Source organism: Pantherophis guttatus, chromosome 4 (assembly GCF_059756535.1).
Source record: "Pantherophis guttatus breed Tessera chromosome 4, ASM5975653v1, whole genome shotgun sequence".
Classification (NCBI taxonomy): Eukaryota; Metazoa; Chordata; class Lepidosauria; order Squamata; family Colubridae; genus Pantherophis; species Pantherophis guttatus.
In genome coordinates, this window is record NC_142066.1 from 64,098,369 (window position 1) to 64,120,607 (window position 22,239).

General features: G+C 37.9%; 1 protein-coding gene across 12 annotated transcripts in view; it reads left to right on the forward strand.

The window, feature by feature from the left end:
• FHOD3 (formin homology 2 domain containing 3) overlaps nt 1–22,239 on the forward strand; it is a 273,301-nt gene that overhangs the window by 128,655 nt on the left and 122,407 nt on the right. For 8 of the 12 annotated variants that reach the window (XM_034416314.3, XM_087894025.1, XM_087894026.1 and 5 more), the window contains exons 8-10: nt 2,232–2,326; nt 6,511–6,654; nt 11,307–11,545. In XM_034416314.3, the coding sequence (XP_034272205.1) occupies nt 2,232–2,326; nt 6,511–6,654; nt 11,307–11,545 (478 nt within the window). Of the gene's footprint in view, nt 1–2,231; nt 2,327–6,510; nt 6,655–11,306; nt 11,546–21,693; nt 21,787–22,239 lie in introns of all 12 variants that reach the window. The other 4 variants (XM_034416311.3, XM_034416312.3, XM_034416313.3 and 1 more) reach the window with 1 other exon arrangement.

Here is a 22,239-nt window from a genome sequence, read left to right on the forward strand (position 1 = left end):
AGCAGTTAAAAGACATTTTGGTGTGGTTGTTAAAGCACTTAGCTACAAACCAGGAAACCTTGAGTTCTAGTCCTGCCTTAAGCACAAAGCCAGCTGAGTGATCTTGAACCAGTCACTTTCTCTCAGCCCTAGGAACAAGGAAGTGGAAAATCAGTTTTGAAACCCTGCCAAGAAAGCTGCAGGGACTAATCAGACAGTCACAAAAGTCAACACTGACTCAAATGTGCAAACAATAACAACAACAACAACAAAGGAGTAAAATCTGAGTTTGCTTTACCCCCAGAGCAATTGGCAATTGATTCAAAATAATCATTTTTAAAATTTGGAATCTTTGATGGTGAAACTATTGCTTCTTCTGCAACCTTCTCTTCATTAAAGAACTTCAAAGAATTAAATGAGGTTTCCAAGACTTATCCACATTTCTTGGTAAAACAGAATAATGGTGACAGTGTCACCAGCAGATGAATTTATAATTGGTTGATCAACTGCAGTCAACGTGTAGTCCTCAATGGAACTACATCTACTAAATACAGGGAAGCATGAAGTGGGATATACCAAGGTTCTACCTCAGGCCCAGTACTCTCCAACATCTTCATAAATAATTTAGATGAGGTGATAGAAGGGGAACTCATCAAATTTGCAAATGACATCAAGCTGGGGGCTGGGGGTGCTAGCCAACACTTTTGGTTTTTGACAGTCTGGGCCCTATCCCAAAAAATAGAATTCAAGCAAACATTGCTTGAAGCTTGTGGGAGGAAGAAGGTCCAGCAACAGCAGTCCCGATGATAGCTTGCATGCTACAAAACAGCAAAAGGCAAGCATCCGTGGGAGTCTCTCTGTAGCGGCGTCTGGAGTCCTTATCTGCATTCTTCTCCCATCTGCGGCGTTGCAACAAGCTTCCTGCAGGAGCTGTGCATTTAGGCCTAGATCAGACTAGGCCCGGGTAGCAAGCAAAAGGTCCTTGCTTATATAGGGAGTTAACCTGCAATTAACTAGGGCGGGGAAGGCTTGCAGGTAATTGCCAACAGCAGATGGCTTGATTAAAACCATACTGTTTGTGAGTAGGCAGATAGCCACAGCAATCCTGGAAACACTCGTGACAAGTGGTAAGAAAATACTTTGGCAAGGAAAACCAAATGCACAGGTATAGAATAAGTGATACCTGGCTCAGCAGCAGTAACTGTGAGAGGGTTCTAGATAGACAACTATGTAAGTATGAACCAGCAGTATGCTGCAGCTGCCAAAAAAGTCAATGCAGTCCTTGGCTGCATCAACAGAGGGATAGTTTTAAGGTCATATGAAAAGTTAGCATTGTTTTATACTGTCCTGGTAAGACCACATTTGGAATATAGCATCCAGCTTTGGTCACCACAATACAAACCATTGTTTAGACTCTAGAGAGAGTGTAGAGAAAAACAACAAAGATTATTAGAGTACTGGAAGCTAAGATGTATGATGAATGGTTGCAGGAACTAGGTACATCTAGTAATGAAGAAAATGACTAATGTGATTTCATAGCAGACTTCTATGTTTGAGGGTCTGTTACAGAGAAGAAATGGTCAACTTATTCTCCAAAGCATCTGAGGGTAGGACAGGAAGCAAAAAATGGAAGTTTATCAAAGAGAAATTCAACCTAGAATTAAGGAGAAATTTCCTGACAATAAAAACAATTAATCAGTAGAATGCCTAGTCTCCATCATTGAAGGAATCAAGAAATGATTGGACAACCATTTGTCTGGGATGATGGCAGATTTTCCCTACATGATATCCCATGTGATCATTTAACAAATGCCACTGGGAGAGCCAGGATTGCATTCATTGAATGAAGCAATCATGTGGGCATCTCACTTAACAACCACTTCTCTCAGTGACTGAGATTTCAGTCCAAATTGTGTTTGTAAGTTGAGGTCTACTTCTATAAGAACACAAATTGTATTTGCCTCTCATTCCCATAACCTTTTGTTGGTTTGAGGCTATGGAGTAAGACATTTGAGCAAGCAGGCATAAGCTGGCAACACTGTAGGAAGAAGTAGAAGGAATACATTATGGACTTCAGTACTAAGCATATTGAACTCAACCATGTCAGGAGTTTTACTTCCAGAAATAATATATAGAATTGGACTCTTAAATATTAATCCATTTATGTTTTCTCTTTTAAGTATTTTTTAAAAAAAATAACTAATACAGGTAAATTAAATTCTTCTTTATAATATTAATATTTCTTTGTTCAGGTTTCAAACTATGGTCCAGTGTCATGGAAATTTTGGAGGAAAAGGATGGACTTGATACAGAATTACTAGTTTATGCAATGACTTTAATAAATAAGGTTTGTTTTAATTTGACATGCATGTATTCAAATAAATTCAGAGTTTTCTATGCATTAAAGTTATAATTAGAAAGTTATTTTAAAGTCAACAGAAATATTAATATCAGAATAGATTTTTTAAATGCTTTCTTCCTTTGATAATCCATCAAGTTTTTGCCAGACTATGTATTATATGCTGTGATTCACAAAGAGTCAATTAATAAACAAGGGCAACCCATCAGAATTACAACCACATGGTTTTAGTCAAACTTAAATATACCTCTAACTGCACTGATGGACAAATCTACTGCTTTCTGGCCTACATTGTTTTTATGTTTTAGAACCTTGTTTTTATTAAATATGGTGAAGAATACTCCCCATTTTAAAGAAAATATGTGTATCTGTGTGCAGAAATTTATTTTATTTATTCATTTGAATTTGTCAAACAAAAATAAAAGCAAGAATAAAAGAAAAAAAATGACAGGGACAATAGGTACGTTAGTGCACTTATTACCTCCTTCTACTGACCACTTAACTATGGAGTAAGGTCCATGGAAATCAGTTTGTGACTGAAACTGTGAAAATTTGTAGCTGAGACAACTGAATCAGGTAGAGCATTCCAGACTTTGACAACTCTATTACAAAAATCATATTTTTTACAGTCAAGTTTAGAACAATTTACATTGAGTTTAAAGCGGTTATTCGCACATATATTATTGCGATTAAAACAGAAAAAGTCATTTACAGGTAAAGAAATGATGTAATAGTTCTTAAAGTTTGAAGAAAAGTCAGATAAAAGATCATGTTGAGTAGATTATAGGAGTTGGGAGGGACTTACAACCACAAGATCAAATTTCCAGACATAGGTCATTACTATTGTGAGTCAAGATATCTAAATGGGTGTACAAAAAGAAAGTACTGCCCAACGATGAGGTACAGTATAAAGCAAGGTTAGTGGCACAAGGTTTTTCACAAAGGAAAAATGTGCACTATGATGAGGTATTCGCACCAATGGTGAACAGTGAAAGCATAAGTTTGGCACTAGCGTTGGCAGCGACATGTAGCCATAAAATTTGGCATTTTGATATAACCACAGCATTCCTGTATCTGTTCCAACACCTATGAGCACAGATTTTCACAACAATTTGGGTAAGGACAAAAGTGAAGCCTGTGATCAAGAGATATATCAGTCTGCAATAGGGTGCTTGTTATATCTGTCACAGTGGTCAGACCAGACATAGTTTGTGCAGTAAGCATCTTAAGTCGCTTTTTTGCTGCACCAACGCAATTGCATTGGATGGGTATAAAAAGGATTCTCAAGTATTTGAAGGAAACTGTGAACTTGGGTCTTCAGATACAGATCTCTGAAGAATTGAAATTTATGTTGACAGTGATTATGTCAATGATGTAAAAATCGGAAAGTCTAATTCTGGGATTGTGGTATTGTTTGGAGTGACTTTAATTGGTTGGAAGTCCAAAAAACAAACAACTGTAGCCATTTCTATAGCAGAGGCAGAATTTATTACTCTGTCTGAGCTTTGCTCAGAGGTAACTTGGTACGTATAGCTGTTAAAGGATTTAAACGTAAAAGTAACTGAAGCTGTAATGGTGTTTGAGGATAATGCTGCTTCCATAAAAATGGCTACAGTAAAGAGTACAGTAAAGAGTAAAGAATAGAAGCAAGCATGTGGATATTAAATACTGTAATGTAAGAGAAACAATCAAACGTAAATTAATTAGTTTGCTTTACTGTTCTTCAGAGGACAATTTGGCAGATATAATGACCAAGCCATTGGGTGGAGTGCACCCTGGGAAGAATATTAAGTTATTCAGTTTTATGTCTATTCCAGTCATGAAGGGAGGGGTGTCAGTATATGAGGGTTTATGAATTGGAATAGACATGGTAACAGGTCAGCCAATGGGGACTGTTTGTCGCCCATGCTCCGAGCCATCTGACCAACCCGGATGGCTCGGAGCATGGGCGTGGCTTAGGATCATTGATGTGTATATATATGAGTGATTCTGTGATTATTGATTCTGTACTTTTGGATTCTGAGTTCTGGTTAAGTGTTGTCCAAGGCTTTTGGGTATGGTATCCAGTATGCTGATAACCACTGTACCAAATTCTTTCTATTTTGATGTTCAGATCTTGGTACAATATGACCTTCTCCAATTCTTTGTCTTCTGTTCTACTATCACGTGATATAGCCACACAATTGTCCACACTTATTTTTTCAACCATAGTTAAATTTGATGTATTACTAAGACTGTATCAGTTTGTATTCAAAAATCCCACAGTATTTTAATCTATCAGACTATCCTTTTTAAGGTCTTGGAGCTATTGTTATTATGTATACAACTGCCAGATGTTGGCCTTCATTCACATTGATTTCACCCTAAAAACCTAGGGTGTTATAATATATTGGTGTAGTGAAGGTGCAGATTCAAGCAGTATGGCCTTTTTATTAGTTATTATTATGATTCATGGTACGATCAGCCAAATGACAGGATTTGGCATTTTTATCCACCTATCAAGTCCTTGTTTCTATCAACACCTTTGTGCATTTCTGTAGAGATGTAGTGATCTCTTACATATAATGCATGTCCACTTCCTCTTTTGTTAGGTATTTCCTTTGAATAGTTTGAATACTTTCATCCCAGTCATGAATTTCATCCCACCAATATTCAGCAACTATAGCAACTATATCATACCTGCCTTTGTGTACTAGTACTTCAAGTTCACCCTGTTTGTTCCCTAAACTGTGAGTGTTAGTGAATAGGCATTTGAATCCTTTATGGCTGATCCTGTGTATGCTGCCTATATCTCCTAGTTTGTATCTATGTTTTTTTTCTTCCCATCACTCTCTACTTCATTATTTGATTGGAAGAAACACTATTTCAGTTCTTCTCATGAGACTTGTCCATTGTGGTTGACTTTCTATTATAGCTCTCATTTTTCTCACAGCATGCAAGCCTCACATGTCAAGGTGGTGCCTTTATATATGTGGATCTAAGCATTATGGCCTTTTATTGTTAGTGATTATTATATAATTCTGTATAGCATTAGGTGAGGTGGCGCAGTGGTTAGAGTGCAGTACTGCAGCTGACTGCTAGTTCAGCAGATCAGCGGATCAAATCTCACTGGCTCAAGGTTGACTCAGCCTTCCATCCTTCCGAGGTGTGTAAAATGAGGACCCAGATTGTTAGGGGGCAATTTGCTATTTAGTATACTGTCTTTGGTGTAAGCCACCCAGAGTCTTCGGAGAGTGGGCGGCATAGAAATATGATTAATAAATAAATAAATTTATATACTTCTTATATAATTATTAGGGTTGGTCATACTGTTAACCAGATGTTTAAACAGGATTATATTATTATATATGATATAGTATTATTAAATTATGATATTATTATAACATACACATAGTTATATAATTAATTGTTATTTTATTTACTATTTTATTATTTTTATACACATAATAATGTAAAATCACAACTGCCAGTTTTTTAGTTGGTGATGGTGAAGAAAAAAGTTAAAAAGGGAAAGAGATAAGGAAAAAGCAAAATTGGGGCCTGCAAACAAAAAAGAAAAAAGCTATAGAAAAAGATAACTTCTAACTTTTTTCGATAGGATAAAAATATAAAAACCAATACCCTTTGAACTACAATAAAGCATAACAAACAATACTTCTATCCCCACCACTATTATCAAAACTGAAAGTTAAATTTTCATTTTTTTTTAGTTTCAAATAAAAAAAAACCAAGAGTGGTTTTCAAGTGGAAACCAAATTAAATAAATAATAGTCATCAAAGTAATCAATTTCGTCTTATCCTCATACTCCATTAATTTCACCATCGATTCTTCCATTGTGGGTATATGTAATTTTTTTTCCCATCTATGTACATAGCCTTGCTGCTCTTGTCATATATAAAAACAAAGTTATAATTTTTCAATCTGATTGCCAATCAAACCTTTAAAAAAGGCTGACTTCAATTGTACATTCAGTTTCTTACATGTTGAAATAACTTTTCTTTATAAGCCTTTGTTCCTACGATTTATATCATCCCATTAACTTTCCATTCTCCAAAGTTACCCCAAAAGACATTGATGGCATATATGAAGCGATGCATGGGACTGACACTTTAAGTGACACTTGATATTCTCTTCAAAACAAAAGTTGAAATAATTCCATTTTTATTTTCAGACATTATCTGGCTTGCCAGATCAAGATTCTTTTTATGATGTTATTGACTGTCTAGAAGAGCTGGGGATGGAAATTATTTCCCGGAAGCATCTGAACAAGAAAGGATCAGATTTGGACTTAGTAGAGCAATTCAACATTTATGAGGTAATATAAAATGTCCTTCTCCTTTACAGTTTGGGAATATTTCATAACGTTTGCAAGAAAAGTATATCTATAGTACTACTTGCCTATTTACTTTTATTTGGAAAGGCAAAGATATGCATATGCACTACAGATGCAGAAACATGGTAGTATGGTTTATGGTAAACTACATTTTTACTAGCAGGGATAATACCAAAATGTAAGCAAGTGTATTTATTTAGCTGTATGACCCAGCTGAACTGCATTAATATTGATAGCTATAAAATTGATGCAGATAAAATTGATGCAGTACAGTTGTTTTATACTAATAAGAAATTAAAACACACAGCATTAAGAAAAGAATCGGCTTGTAAGTGCTCCACATGCATAATTATTGTTCAGAATGATGCATTAATTGTACAGTAAGTTCTCTTTTATCACTTTATATTAATGGTATTTTCCACAAGGTTTCCAGCTTTGTTTCCCACCTTTCTTTATAAACAGCATATACTTAGTGCTATCCAAGATCTCTGTCTCTCTCTTCTTTGAGTTGGCCCACCTGGGAATGCTCAGCGAGCAGTTATCCAGTGCCACACCATACCTTCCTTTTCTTCCCTCATTGCAGCACTGGAGATATCAAATAGCAGCTGACAGCGTAGAAGCATCATTCTGCAGCTTAATGTTGCCCCATTATTTAAGAGGAGGGGGAGACTGCTGGTTTCAGGAAGTGGGATAAAATGTGACTTCCCATATTCCCTGCCCCACAACTCTTTGTACAGCTTTACTCTTGGAGTAAGAGGCAAGTCAGCGTTTTATTGGCTTCATTTCTCAAATTTCACAGACACCAGCAACATTATAAGGATGTGGGGCACATTGGTTTCTTTGATGATTCTGTATGAAATCAGCTTATACATATTTTCAGGAATCAACTAAAAAAGAACCCAGTGTGAAACAGCCAATGATAAACTATTTAGGGAAGAACCATTCTTGGGTTTGGGTTCTTTGCTTATGCTGTCAATATAGATGTTAAACAATAATGGTGATAGTTCACATCCCTGTTTACATCTATGCAGCTTCTATTTCTTCTAAAACCCATCTGTTGTGGTTCTATAATTGGTGTTAATTTTGTTTCTATTATCTTGGTGTACATTTCCCTACATCAGGGATCCTGAACCTCCAGGCCGTAGCCTGGTACTGGGCTGCGGCCCATTGAGAACCAGGCAGCACAAGCGGCACGTGAATACTCAAAGCTGTATTTGCGCAAGTGGCATGTGTGCACACAAAACCACCCCCTTTCCCCCACCACCACCACTAGTCCACAAAGCCAGAAAAGTTGGGGACTGCTGCTCTACGTGGCTCAAGAGTGAGATTCCTCAATAGTGTGTGCATTCTCATTTGCTCCCTTTGTTTTTCCACAATGGTATTATTTGCATTGTAAGTGCAAATAATAAGTAAGTAAGTAACTGCATTAGTTGTGTCCATGCTGCGTTAAAGACTGTGTAATCATCTGATGCTGCTTTTCCCCATGACTTGAATTATTTCTGTTTATAGCGTATCTATTCCTGATACTTTATATTTACGTGACTTTTTAACTATCCTTGTTTCTTCATCAATCAGTATTTCTGGCACTAGCACTATTGTTTTGTGGTCTTGTGTTGCTTCTTCATGATATTGTCCTAGGGCCGTGATGGTGAACCTATGGCAAGCGTGCCACAGGTGGCACGCAGAGCCCTTTCTGCCAGCATGCCAGCCGTCGCGCCAGCCCAGGTCCACCGTACATGCGCGCACCTCCAATTGGCCAGCTGGTCTTCTAGTCTCTGCCGTGCACGAACAGAGGCAGGGCCTTCCCCGATCTCTGCAGGTTCTACCCTCTGTAGATGCCTCTCCTTGACAGGAAAGCAGGAGAAAGCTAGCACGTGATGGGGGAAGAAACTGCAAAGATCTGAGGAGGCACAGAAGGCAGGAGGCACTCCATCGGGGGAGGAATTTTGGAGATCGTGGAAGGCAGGAAAAAGCTAGGATTCGATGGGGGAGGAACTTTGGAGATCAGGGAAGGCAGGAGAAAGCTAGGATTCGATGGGGGAGGAACTTTGGAGATCGTGGAAGGCAGGAGAAAGCTAGGATTCCAGGGAGGAGAAACATTGGAGATCGTGGAGGGCAGGAAAAAGCTAGGATTCCATGGAGGAGGAACTTTGGAGATCGTAGAAGGCAGGAAAAAGCTAGGATTCCATGGGGGAGAAACTTTGGAGATCGTGGAAGGCAGGAGGCAGCTCTTTAGCACAGCTAAAGCACAGCTCTTTAGTCAGATCTCTCCCCCCTACAAGCGCAGCTCTTTTAAACAGGGAAAGAAGACTGGCAAGAGAACGAACACGTGTAACAGGAAACTGGAGTTGCCTGATCATCAGCCAAGCCATCTTGACAGCGCCACAGGCAGGGAACAGCTGTCTCACTAGTTGTCCTCTGGTAAGAGGTATGCCGGCCCACTTGGAAAAAGTATGGGGGGGGCGCATTGGGGGGCATGCATGCACAGTGTGGGCGCATGTGTAGAGGGAGCGTGGGGGTTGTTGTGCACACATGCGTAAATGGGGGCGCGCATTGCATTATGGGTTCCGGCACGCGGGAGCGCAACAGCGCACACGCGCTTAGACTTTTGGCATGCAATGCCAAAAAGGTTCGCCATCACTGTCCTAAGGGTTTGAGGAGCTCTTTGAAATATTCTTTCCATCTTTCTGTGATTTCTGATGGTTCTGTTAGTTGCCTTCCCTTCTTGTCTGATTATCTCTCTGGGGCTATAGTTCTATTTTTTCCATATATTTTTTACTAGTTTGAAAAATTTTCTATAGTATCTCTGAAATCTATAATTTATATAATCATCTTCTTTTCTTGATTTATTCAACAATTATATAACTGTTTTTGTCTTTCTATTAGCTCTACAATCTTATAATAGGTGTCACATAGTCCATTGGAGATTGCTTTTGCATCGAATATTCTGACTCTTCTTTTTACACTTGTTAATATGTAATCAATCTGGCTTTTAGTGATGATGTTATTCCATTTATACCATGTATAGTATTGTGAGTTTCGGTGTTCAAAAATATATTAATAATAAAAAGATAGTGTTGGCTGCAGAAGCCCAGTATTCTTTGCCCATTCTGATTCCTTTCACTCCTTCATTCCTTCTGTTTTTAACAGAAGGTGGGCCAATGAACTGTTCATATTCTTTTTTGTTAGTACCCACTCTATTGTTGAAATCTCCCATTACTTACACTATACTGTTAGTTTCCACTTTCTCTGTCTCCTACGATAGTTCATTAAAGAACTCATCCATTTGTTCTTCTGTGTAATTATCATTGCATGGGGCATGTAATTGAACATATGTTTCGGTTTGTTCTTCTCTCTTGATTTTCATTATTCATTATTTTATCTTAACAGTTATTGATTTGTAATATGCATTTTGCTATGTCTGGATATATCAAGAATCCCATTCAATTCTTTGCTATGACCCCTCCAGGGTAACTAAACAAGCATCCTTTGAAAACTTTCTTACTCCATGTCCTTTACACCTTATATTGGCTACTCATGTTATCTTGATCCCTGTTTTACACATAATTTCTACAGTTTCTTCTGTTTTATTCCCCACGTCGACTGTGTTCAAAGTAGATATTTTGTTCTGTCTGTTCTATCTCTTAGTCCTTCAATATTGGCTGTTGTAATTTTTTATTTCATCAGTCTATTTGTATCTTCCTATAATTCTGTTGCAACTTCACTAGAGCCCTTTAGGCCGTTTCAGGGAGACACAGGATAGCCTTCATGGCTGCCGTAAAGGTCCTGTGTCACAAGGCAATGCCATACTTTGCCCACTCCTAGCAATTCCTTGCTTTCTCTTGTTTCCACCTCCAACAGTGGATGTGCGGTTGGTCTTTGAGAGGCAGGCAAAGGAATAGAGAAATAAATTATTTTTCTGTGTAATAAATTTCACCATGAATGTTATTTATTCAAATTTTCATAGTAGTTTTAACTTCTCCTTTTAGTTGATGGAGACTATAATTGTCTAAACTCTGTTGACAGCAAAAGGTTTTAATTCCCAGTAGCTTCTTTGGTTTCTACAGGTTCAAAATAAAACCATTATTTTTTTCTGGGTACAGTTTAGCCGCTCTGCTATGAAAGGTGGTGTCTAGAATCATAGGAGGGAGAGATGCTATTTCAGTAATAACATGAAGAACAGACTGATAGGGATTAGGAACAACAGAAAGTCTCCTCTCACATTGCCTTTTTGATCTTCCACAAATACATCTCTTCATTCTTTGAAATTTCAGCATCTGTCTTTATTTTTCATGCCAAGGGTGCATAACAAGGAACAGCCAATATTTTGAGTGAGAGTTGCACTTAAGATCTCATTATTTTTACTTTCAGTCTGAGGGTTCAGGGGGCCTTTTTCTTGTGTGCACATAGAAGATGAAGCATATGTTATATTGGGAATTTCTGCATAAGCAAATTAATTCTTCAACGTGTGTAAAAAGCATCTGAAATCTTCTGTTATCCTGCAAAATCCAGATTATTAAAACCTTGATAAAGAACAATAATAAAAAGACATTTTGAGATGTTTTTGTGAGACAAAACAAATATATAAATCAATATGCATTATTCCCTACACTTTCCCTTTCATTTTTTTTTAGATGACATTGAGACATGAAGATGGTGATGATAGTGGAGAACCTCTTCCTATTGCCTGCAAAGACAGAAGAAGGGCCAGTCTTGGTTCTAGTGAACGAAGAGGACTGGAACGTAGGAAGAGCAGGAGGCATTCCATTCAGAGTGTCAAGAATACTTTATCAGCCCCTGCTAGCCCCTGCACTCATTCAAGCCCTAATTTCATTGGTGGCTATAGACAGAGCACTGAAGAATATAGTGAGAAGTAGGTACAGAAACAAGAAGTGTTCCTAGTTTCTTTTTGCCTTTTATATTTTCAAATTTCTATGACTTCTAATTGGCTGATATAACTTCACACCCACAGTTCTGATTCATTTTGCTGAAAATGACATACGCTCATGTAACATTTTGGCAACATGCTATTTGCTCAATTATTGAAAATGAAATAAGGCAAGCAATTAATTCCTAGGGAAATAGTCAACCTGCAGGAGTTGATAGTTTAACAATTTTCCAATTAAAATAAAAAGGAATGAATGCAAACATGTTCTTTTATTTACTGATAAAATATATGGTGGAAATAAAAGTATGGTGGCTTGATGTAATCACAGTCATATAAGAATTCAAAAGATTACAAGAAGCTACTATAAAAGAAGTTATTTAATGTATTTATTGAAATGCATCATTTCAGTGCTGCCTTCTTAACACTTACTTAGCTTTTTAATTAAAAAAAATAGTAACTTCTTCCCAGTTACATAACATCCATATTACAGCAATGTTGCTTCCGTGCTTTTTAGACACCCTTAATCATTTATGCTTGCTGATATATCAAGTAATCCTTGTCATTGCTTATTATTGTGAAGAAGTGCATGTAGAATAAAGTAAAGGTAAAGTCAGTCGTGTCCAACTCTAGGGCATGGTGTTCATCTCCGTTTCTTGGCCAAGGGTGCCAGCATTGTCCAATGACTGTTTTCATGGTCATGTGGCCAGCATGGCTCTATGCCAAAGATGCACAGAACATTATTACCTTCCCACCAAGGTGTGACATTAATTGCATTTGTATGTTTTCAAACTTCTAGATGGGCAAGAGCTGGGGCAAGTATTGGGAGTTCATCCTGTTATGTGGAACTTGGGTGTTGAATCCAAGCTGTCAGCTCTCCAGCTGACAAGTTCAGCATCTTTAACCATGGAGCCATCACTCCCCCTGCTACATTTACAATAGTCTTAGTATATATTTCAATTTCAAGCATACACTTTACATCAAAAAAATTATTTCACAACCATTCCACTGGTTACTTGTTCTCACTGCCAGGAAATTTATCCTTAGTTATAAATTGATAAGCTTTCTTCTGTTACTTTTTGTCTTGCCCTCAGGTGGATCTCCTCTACTTTGTGACAGCCCCTCAATTATTGGAAGACCATTATCATGTCATCCCTAAGCTTTTTTTGTTAAACTAGACATATCCAGTTTCTACAACCATTCATCATATGATTTAGCCTTCATTTCCCTAATCATTTTCATTGCTCTCTTCTGCACACTTTCTAGGATCTCAGCATCATTTTGTATAGTGGTGACCAAAACTGTATGCAATATTTCAAGTGTGGTCTTATCAGTGCAGTATAACGCAGTGCTAACACTTCACATGATCTTGATATCCCTCTGTTGATAAAACCTAGGACTCCTTTGGGTTTTCTGGCAGCTGAGGCACACTGCTGGCTTATACTTAAATGATTGCCCACTAGGACTTGCAAATTTCTTTCACAGTTACTGTTGTTGAGCCAGGTACCACCTATACTTATACATTTAGTTTTTCTTACCTAAGGGTAAATCTTTCTTTTCTCATTAAATTGCATCTTGTTGGATAGAGGCGAATATTCAAGTGCGTTAAGAAGTCTATCTTCTAGTATTGGCTGCTCACCTCAGCTTGTTTTTCTCTGCAAACTTGATGATTCCCCTTATAGCCTTTCATCTAAATCGTTTATGATGATGCTGAGTAATACTAGGTCTAAGACAGAACCTTTTGGTATCCCACAGCATGCTTCCCTGAATATTTTTTGGAGTATAAGACGCACTCCCCCCCCCCCAAAAAAAGTGGATGGAAATGTCGGTGCATCTTATAGACTGAATACGTCCCTGTTTTTGGCCTCCCGAAAACCGCCTTGCGCATCCTGGTTTCACCAAAAGGAGCCCGTTTTTTGCAAAAACAGGACACGCAGAGGGTTTGGGAGGCCTGCAGAGTGCTCCTGGGGGCTGGGGAGGGCAAAACAGGTCATTTGGGGGGTTTGCAAGGCCAAAAACAGGATGCACAGAGGGTTGGGAGGCTGCAGATTTCTCCTGGGGGCTGGGGAGGACAAAAACCAGACATGCAGAGGCCAAAAGCTTCCCCCCCCCCTTGTTTTCCTCTTCAAAATCTAGGTGCATCTTATACTCCGGTGCATCTTATAGTCCGAAAAGTACGGTAGTTCTACTGAGGACTACATGTTGAGTGCAGTTGGTCAGCCAGTTTCAAATCCATCTGGTAGCAACGTGGTCTATTACACATTTTTTTGGATCTGGCCCATTGGTTTTGTGAGTGTGAGTGTGTGTGTATCTGTAATATAATTATAACATAACATAACACAACACAACACAACACAACATAAATACACACATGCTGTATGTAAAATGTAAAAGTAAAGGTTTTTCTATCATTTGTGTCCAATTCTAGGCCATGGTGCTCATCTCTGTTTCTTGGCTGAGGGAGTTAGCATTGTCTAAAGACAATTTCGGTGGTCATGTGGCCAGCATAGCAATATGCCAAAAGCACATGGAGCACTGTTACTTCCCACCAAAGGAGTACCAATGTACACACATTTGCATGCTTTCAAACTGCTAGGTGGGCAGGAGCTGGGGCAAGTAACAGGAGCTCATCCCGTTGCACAGAGCTTGGTTTTTGAACCCAGGTGATCAGCTCTCCAGCTGACAAGCTTAGCATCTTTAACTGCTGAGCCATCGGGCACCTTATGTACGTATACATACATTACTCTGTGTGTGTTGTGTTGTGTGTATTCACAAACATATATATTATATGCACAATAGATACATATGCATATATACATTAATACATTTAATATGGGTGGGAACACAAATCCATTCACCCCTGTACAACTTTCAGTTGGGTGTTTGATTAAAGGTCTTTGAGCAAGAATAAGAGTGACTTGAACTCACAGTCTCCCATTTTCTATTCTTGTGCCTAAACCTCTAAGCCAAACTGGCTATATGTGGGAGTATATACAGTATTCATATAGGTGAACATCTCTGCAAACAGTGTTCCTCACTGATCAGTGTGAGTCTTAAAAGAGTTTTGGGGTTAGAAAACCTTTTCCAAGTGCCTTATTAGATTTTAGAGATCAAGTTATCAATTTGATTTGTCATACTGACGCTGGGGGCTAGGGGACATGTATATAGTAAATACATGTATACAGAATAGAAAAATAAATCCTTTTTCCATATATGATACATTAGCATATTCATCATCATATATAGTTTACTACCTACAATGTATATATTCTATACTATAAACCATTATTGTCAGCTTCTCTAGCATTTCTGCTGAACAGTCTTCTTGTCTTAAAAATTAATTATGTCATTGTAATAATAAACCTTGGTTCACAGCTAAGCTCAAACATCTATCTCTTGCCAAAAAGGAAGCCTACAGGAAAGGACAACGAGGCTAGGAATGAATTAACAAGGAAGATCACGGCAGCAAAAAGAATCTACTCTGAAAAGCTGAATGAACCAGCAGATGTGTGGAAAAGCCTGAAAAATACCCTGGCTACAGTAGACCTCCACCTCTTGAAGAAGAGAATCAGCAACTGGCAGATGATCTGAATGTGTTCTACAGTAGGTTTGGGAGTAGACCATGTCAACTATCGTTGCCTCTCCATCTCAGATACAAAAACAGCTGTTAAGTCTCCTACATTCGTCTGGGCCCGCACCTCTGATGATCACAAGAAAATATGTGTGAGGTCTATTTCACAGACAACAAGGTGGAAAAGTATCAGGGCCAGACAGAGCAACTCCCTCTTACTTGAAAGTCTGTGCTGATCAACTGACCCACCTCATCACCTGCATCTTTAATAAATCACTGGAGATTGCTTCTTGCTTCAAACACTCTACTACCATTCCGGTGTCCAAGAAATCCTCCATCAAAGAGTTGAATGACTACAGACCAGTGACTCTGACATCTGTAGTCATAAAAACCTTCAAAATGTTAGTGTTGGTCTACCTGAAAGTCCTCACAGGTCTGCTGCTAGACCCCTTGTAATTTGCTTATCGTACAAATAGATCAGCAGATGATGCTATCAATAAGGCACTGCATTACGTCATACAATATCTTCAATCCCCAAAGAACTTTATAAGAGTCCCTTTTGTAGATTTTAGCCTGGCATTCAACTCCATCATTCCTGAAATTCTCCTCTCTAAACTGACTCGCCTAGTTGTGCCTGATCACACTTGTAGATGGATTATAAGCTTTCTAAGAAATAGGAAGCAGCAGGTGAAGCTAGGAGAAATCATATGGAATACCCGTTCAATTTGTACAGGAGCTCCCCAGGGCTGTGTGCTCACACTTCTCTTTGTATACCAATGAGTTCATCTCAAAGGATATCTCTGTTAAAGTTCTGAAGTATGCAGATAATACAATAGTCATTGGTCTCATTCGAAACAATGAGTCTGCATATAGACAAGAGATAAATCAACTGGTCCTGTGGTGCAACCAGAACAATCTGGAGCTGAACATTCTTAAAACTGTAAATGATGGTAGATTTCCAAGGAAGCTGTCCTACCATCTCTTAACAATATTATGCAACATAGTATCAACTATCTAGGTTTTGTTATCTCCAAGGACTTGAAATGGACAGCTAACATTAGAACCATCATTAAAAAGGCACAACAAAGAATGTTCTTCCTGGGTCAATTTAGCAAGCTCAGATTGCCCAAGTATCCGCTGATACAGTTTTACAGAGGAATTATTGAATGTCATTTATTTGCATAGCAACCAAACAAGACAAGGACAGACTTTAGGGCTGCAGAAAAAACAATCACAACCAGCCGGTTTTCCATTGAGGATCTGTATACTGCACGAATCAGAAAGAGGGCCGAGAAAATATCTATAGATCTCTCACATTCTGGACATAAACTGTTTCAACTTCTCCCTTCATGATGACGCTATAGAGCATTGCATGTCACAACAACTAGACATTCTAGTTAACGCTTAATTCCCACAGCACTGTCTCATTTCGCATCTTTTTGCATCTTTCCTACTATCTTCTCCTATTGGTTTCTTAAAATTTATCAATTCTTGTTTGTAATTTATGATTAATGATTGTAACTATGATTTATGATCTATGATCTATTACTTGCTGTTTATATGTACACTTTGAACCTCTGTACCAGAAACAAATTCCTTGTATGTCCAATCACACTTGGCCAATAAAGAATTCTATTCTATTCTTGTGAGTATGAGCATAAAACATTGTATAATTGCAACATATTATTGTATAGATAATATATTACAATATATATATTTACAATATAATATATTAATTTACAAGAAAAAACAACTGTATTGGTACAGGCTAGGTGAAACTTGGCTTAATGCCAGTAATTGTGAGGGGGATCTTGGAGTCCTAGTGGCCAATCATTTAAATCTGGGCCAACAATATGCAGTGGCAGCCAAAAAAGCCAGTGCAATCCTAGGCTGCATTAATAGAGAAATAAAATCAAGATCACTTGAAATTCTAGTACCACTTTACAAGGCCTTAGTAAGTCCATATTTGGAGTACTATATCTGTTTTGGTCATCACAATTCAAAAAGATGTTGAGACTCTGGAAAGAGTGCAGAGAAGAGCAACAAGAATGATTAGGGGCTGGAGGCTAAAACATACAAAGAAAGGTTACAGGAATTGGGTATGTCTAGTTTAATGAAAAGAAGGACTAGGAGAGACATGATAGCAGTGTTCCAATATTTGAGGGGCTCCTACAAAGACAAGAGGGTCAAACTATTTTCCAAAGCCCCAAAAGGCAAGATGAGAAACAATGGATAAAAACTAATCAAGGAAAAAAGCAATCTAGAATTAAGGAGAAATTTCCTAATGGTGAGAATAATCAACCAATGGAACAGCTTGCCTTCCTATATTATAGGTGCTCCATCACTGGAGGCTTATAAAAAGACACTGAACAATGGTATCCTGCTCAAGCAATAGGTTGGACTAGAAGACCTCCAAGGTCCCTTCCAACTCTTCTATATTCTATGTTTTGTATTGAAAGGCATGACATGTAGGCAGAAATTTGATTGTCACTCATGTAAGTCATGTGGTATTTATGTTGGTTTATGAAATAGATGGAGGTATACATATTTTGTCCTTTTAAGAATTCAGATGAACCTCTTTAATTAGATATAACAAACATAACTAACCAATCTATCAGTGTCAGACCTGCCTCAACTTGAACCGTTAAGCAAGAACAATCCTTGACTCCATTTCTTGAGAAGGGTATAGTTTACTATAGATCAAGTGAAATACAGTAGAGGAGCCAGACCTGAAAAGCATGTGCCCAAATCCCCAAGAGTAACTTTCCCCCCCTTAGGTGCATCCTCATGCTGAGTCCCATTGTCCAATCAAATTTGAAGAGATTTTTTTTTTTTTTTTTGAACAGTAGCTTCATATGTGGAATGCAGCTGCAGTCTATTCTCAGCCATCTGAACTTGAAGTTGCATCTCTGGCAAATACAGTGAACTTGTTACCCCTGAATCCTCCCTTTTCCCATCCAGTCTCCCCACAGTTCATGGCAAACTGGCACAAGCAATAGTAGAGTATAAACATGAGGTGGCAGTTCTAACCTTCTGCCTCCCTTGGAAAAAAGGTTAAACTTGGAAAAGAAAATAAGAGCGAGGTTATTAATGTATTACATTCATTGTGGCTTGTGAGAGTACAGGGCATTAAATTTATGCAATAAGGATTGTGTTTGTACATGTGGCACAGCCACCCATTTGGTCTCAGAAGGGATAAGTGTTACCTTAGTATTAGATATTGGAGTTTGCCTCTATGGAGGTGGGAGTCTAGGATTTCCTTGACTTCAAAATGTTGCTCACCTTCAATGAGAATGGGGGCCAGTTCTCTATGGGGAAAGGACCTATGTATTTTGGCCCCCAGTTTTTTTCAACGGTTGCCTGGCTTGCAGATATGTGGTGGAAAGGTACACCTCTTGTCTGACATTATATTGCTGTGGAGATCTCTTTTTGTCAGCATATTTTTTATGTGTCCCTGACAACATCTAATATTTTGTATGCTACAGGCCATATAGTTTGTAATTGTTTTATCCACTAAGCCATAGACAAACATTGGGGCGATTATTGTGGGAAATCTGGCATAGCAACAAAATCCCGGGCAATGGTGACATGGAACAGTGAAACCAGTGCTGTTGTTTATTGAATTGTTATAGGCTATTTCTGCAAAGGGGAGAAGTTCAGTCCAATCCTGTTGATATTTGATGTAACACCGAGGTATTGTTCCAGGACATCATTAGGACCCTCATAGACACCATTAGTTTGAGGGTAGTGCAAGGAGTTGAGTCCTTGGGTGGTCCCTAGTAGCTGTAGGAATTCTTACCAGAACCGAGATATGAATCCCACCCCTTGATTGGAGATCATTCTTTTAGGAGCCCCATGTAGGTGGTAGATGTGTTGATCAAAGAGTTCATGCAGAAGGGATTTTAGGGCATGCCACAAAGTGTACCTGTTTGGAAAATAAGTTGTTGGTGTCCCACATCATAGCATTTTACGAGCTGTCAGATAGTTCATTTATAATCCATGGAGATCTCTTTCCAAGGAGCTGTGGGGTTAGTGGCTGGTTATAAAAGTGCTGGGGATTTTCCAGCACGTCCTTTAGCCAAGGCAAACGAGGCAACTAGCCTTGTATTCCTCCATGTCTTCTTCATGTTCGGCCACCAAAATTGACATCTAACAAGATGCAGGGTTTTCACAAAACCAAAGCACACTGCGGTTTTTGAGTCATGGCTCTTTTGTAAAATCGGAGGTTTTTGGTTCACAGGCCAGAGTTTGCTTGTGACCCAAGCAAGGCCATCATGTAAGGACACATCCTCTTTGGACCTGTGAATCATTGGTCCTCAGACAGGGCCATTTTCATTGCCTGGCTTAGATCATCAGTTAAATTGAGCTTAGCTTTATTTTATGTTCTGGTCATCTCTGGTGTTGCTATTTGATTGGAGGGAATAATTTAGTTCACCACATCCTCTTTGGTGCTGTTCTATGTAACCTGGAGAGAGCATCAGCCGATGTTTCTGAAGAGATAATACAATATTTCAGATCTGTCATTTTGTAAATTTGTTTAATCTTAACCATTGCTTTTTCTGGACCCGTCATTAATATAGTTTAGTTTGAGAGATCAGAGTGAGCCAGATCAAAACTACAGTATTTTATTACAAGACATAGTAATTTTATTTTACGGGATAAGTTGTGCCAATATTAGCAGCCAAATATCTGTTTAGTCAATATTTCAAGCAGTAGAATCTATTCCAGACTTCTACAAGATTAGCCATGCTCTAGATAAGAAATGCACTGAGTAATGAGTGGGAATTCCAAGTGAACATCTGTGTTGCAAAGCCATGGAGACCTAAATATTTGAAGAACTAAACAAGATTAAGTTGGTTGTTACTGAATTTATGACTAATGGAATAATCAGTATGACATTTGGTAAATACAAGTATCTTTTATTGTAAACCATTAAATGTCTAACTTCTCATTATAGCAATATGATAATAGGCTTTGTAGACTTTGCTGAAGCCTGTCATTTGAGTCATAGATAAAATGATAGAATCATTAGCAAATAAAATAATGGAAATTGGTTTGTGGAGTAGGCTTGAAGAATGGAATTTTCATTTGACAAGGATCTGTATAATATCATTAATATAAAAGTTGAGTAATAAAAGGGCAGGTTACATTCCTGTTTAATCATGAGTGATGATGAGAGCCCCCAAGTTGCCTTTTTTTTTTTTTTTTAATTTGATTTATATGCCGCCCTTCTCTGGAGACTCAGGGCGGCTTACAATGCGTTAAGCAATATTCTGCATGAAGCATCATTATTAGCTGAAGGAGGTGACGATGACTTTGTGTGTGTATACATGTGCATCCATGTTTGTTTGAGACTACATATGTGTAGACTGCTATCAACTGTCATCTACCACAGATTTTGGCATTCACATGATAGTCAATGCACAAAAATTAGTCAAGATGGATCAACACATATTCATTAAGAGAAGAGGGAGTAAAATCACAGGCAATCATACTGTAAAATTAATTTCTATGTAAATTTATAGAGAATTAAATCCATAGCCTTCTATAAGAGTGATAACATAAGAACTGAAATTTAACAAGAGTTCTCCAAATGTAAACATATGTAATAATGTAATAATAGTATGATATACTAAATGTAATAATAGTATGATATACTAAAAAAGGAGTGAGCAATATCTATCTTACCACACATTCCTAATACAAGAAAGAACTTAATATGAAAGAAAGGTAATTGATGATATTGTTGTATAGAATGGGTTATCTCACTTAAGAGAGATGACATAATCAGATAAAAGATTTTAAACTATACTTACGTTAATAACGGAGCCAACACTGAGTTAGGAAGGGGGATGACACTATGTATAGATGTAATAAGAGGACACCAAACTACCTACACAAAATAGAAAATTACAAAATAAACTAAATATATATAAGATCAGTATAATAGGAAAGATTGTTTTAAAAATATGTTTGAATAAAAGCATTGGAAAAGAGTATCCATAGGAAGAAAATAGAACAAAACAAAAGAGTAGAGTGAATGATGAGCAAATGAAAGAAATAACAACTAAAGTACACTATCATGAAATAAGATGTGACACTGACCATAATAAAGCATGGTCAGTTGAAATAAATATTCAAATTAATAAAGCATGGTCTCCTGAAATAAATATTAAAATTATCTTCAGTTCTCAAAACCCAGTGGTGACTTGTTTGCTAAAATCACCTGAACACAATTCACTTGATAAATAATTCATTATCTCCTTCGTATCTCCATCCCTGGATGGCATTTTATATACACAGATCATCTTTTCTTGTTATTCAATGTTTCTGTATAGCAACAAAGATCCCCAGAAACTGATTTGAGAATTGAATGTTTGAGGCCCCAAATCTGTGTCATACCAGTCTCCTTTGCATCTCATTTTATTAGCAGATACAATCCATATTTATTTCTATCCTTTTTTTCTTTCATTTCTAGTTTTATTTTGTTTTGCTGATAATATCTCCTTAGATCTCTTATGTGTCTTGTGTTGCTGTCCAACTTGCATGCCTTGTTTTGTCCTAGAGAGAAGGCTTATGACGAGGAAGAACAGCCAGTCATAGAGCCTGGTACAGAGGATGAAAGGGAGGAAGAGGCTACTGGACAGGTCAATGCCAGGTACTAGGATCATGGCCTCAATAACATCTTCAACATTTCTTGAAACAACTAATAATAAACCTATGCAATATTATAGTATATTGTTAGAATGTGCATTTTACTAAAATTAAATCCATATGTCTCATTGTACATATATTGGTTTGTAACCAGATTTAATTATGATTAAAGTATACCATAAAGTAACGCTCATAAAGTATGAGCTGTGGTGGCGTAGTGGTTAGAGTGCAGTACTGCAGGCTACTTCTGTTGACTGCCGGCTGCCTGCAATTTGGCAGTTCAAATCTCACCAGGCTCAAGGTTGACTCAGCCTTCCACCCTTTCAAAGTGGGTAAAATGAGGACCCAAATCGTTGGGGGCAATATGCTGACTCCATAAACCGCTTAAAGAGGGCTGTAAAGCATTGTAAAGCAGTATATAAGTCTAAGTGCTATTGCTATTGCTATACCCATGTAA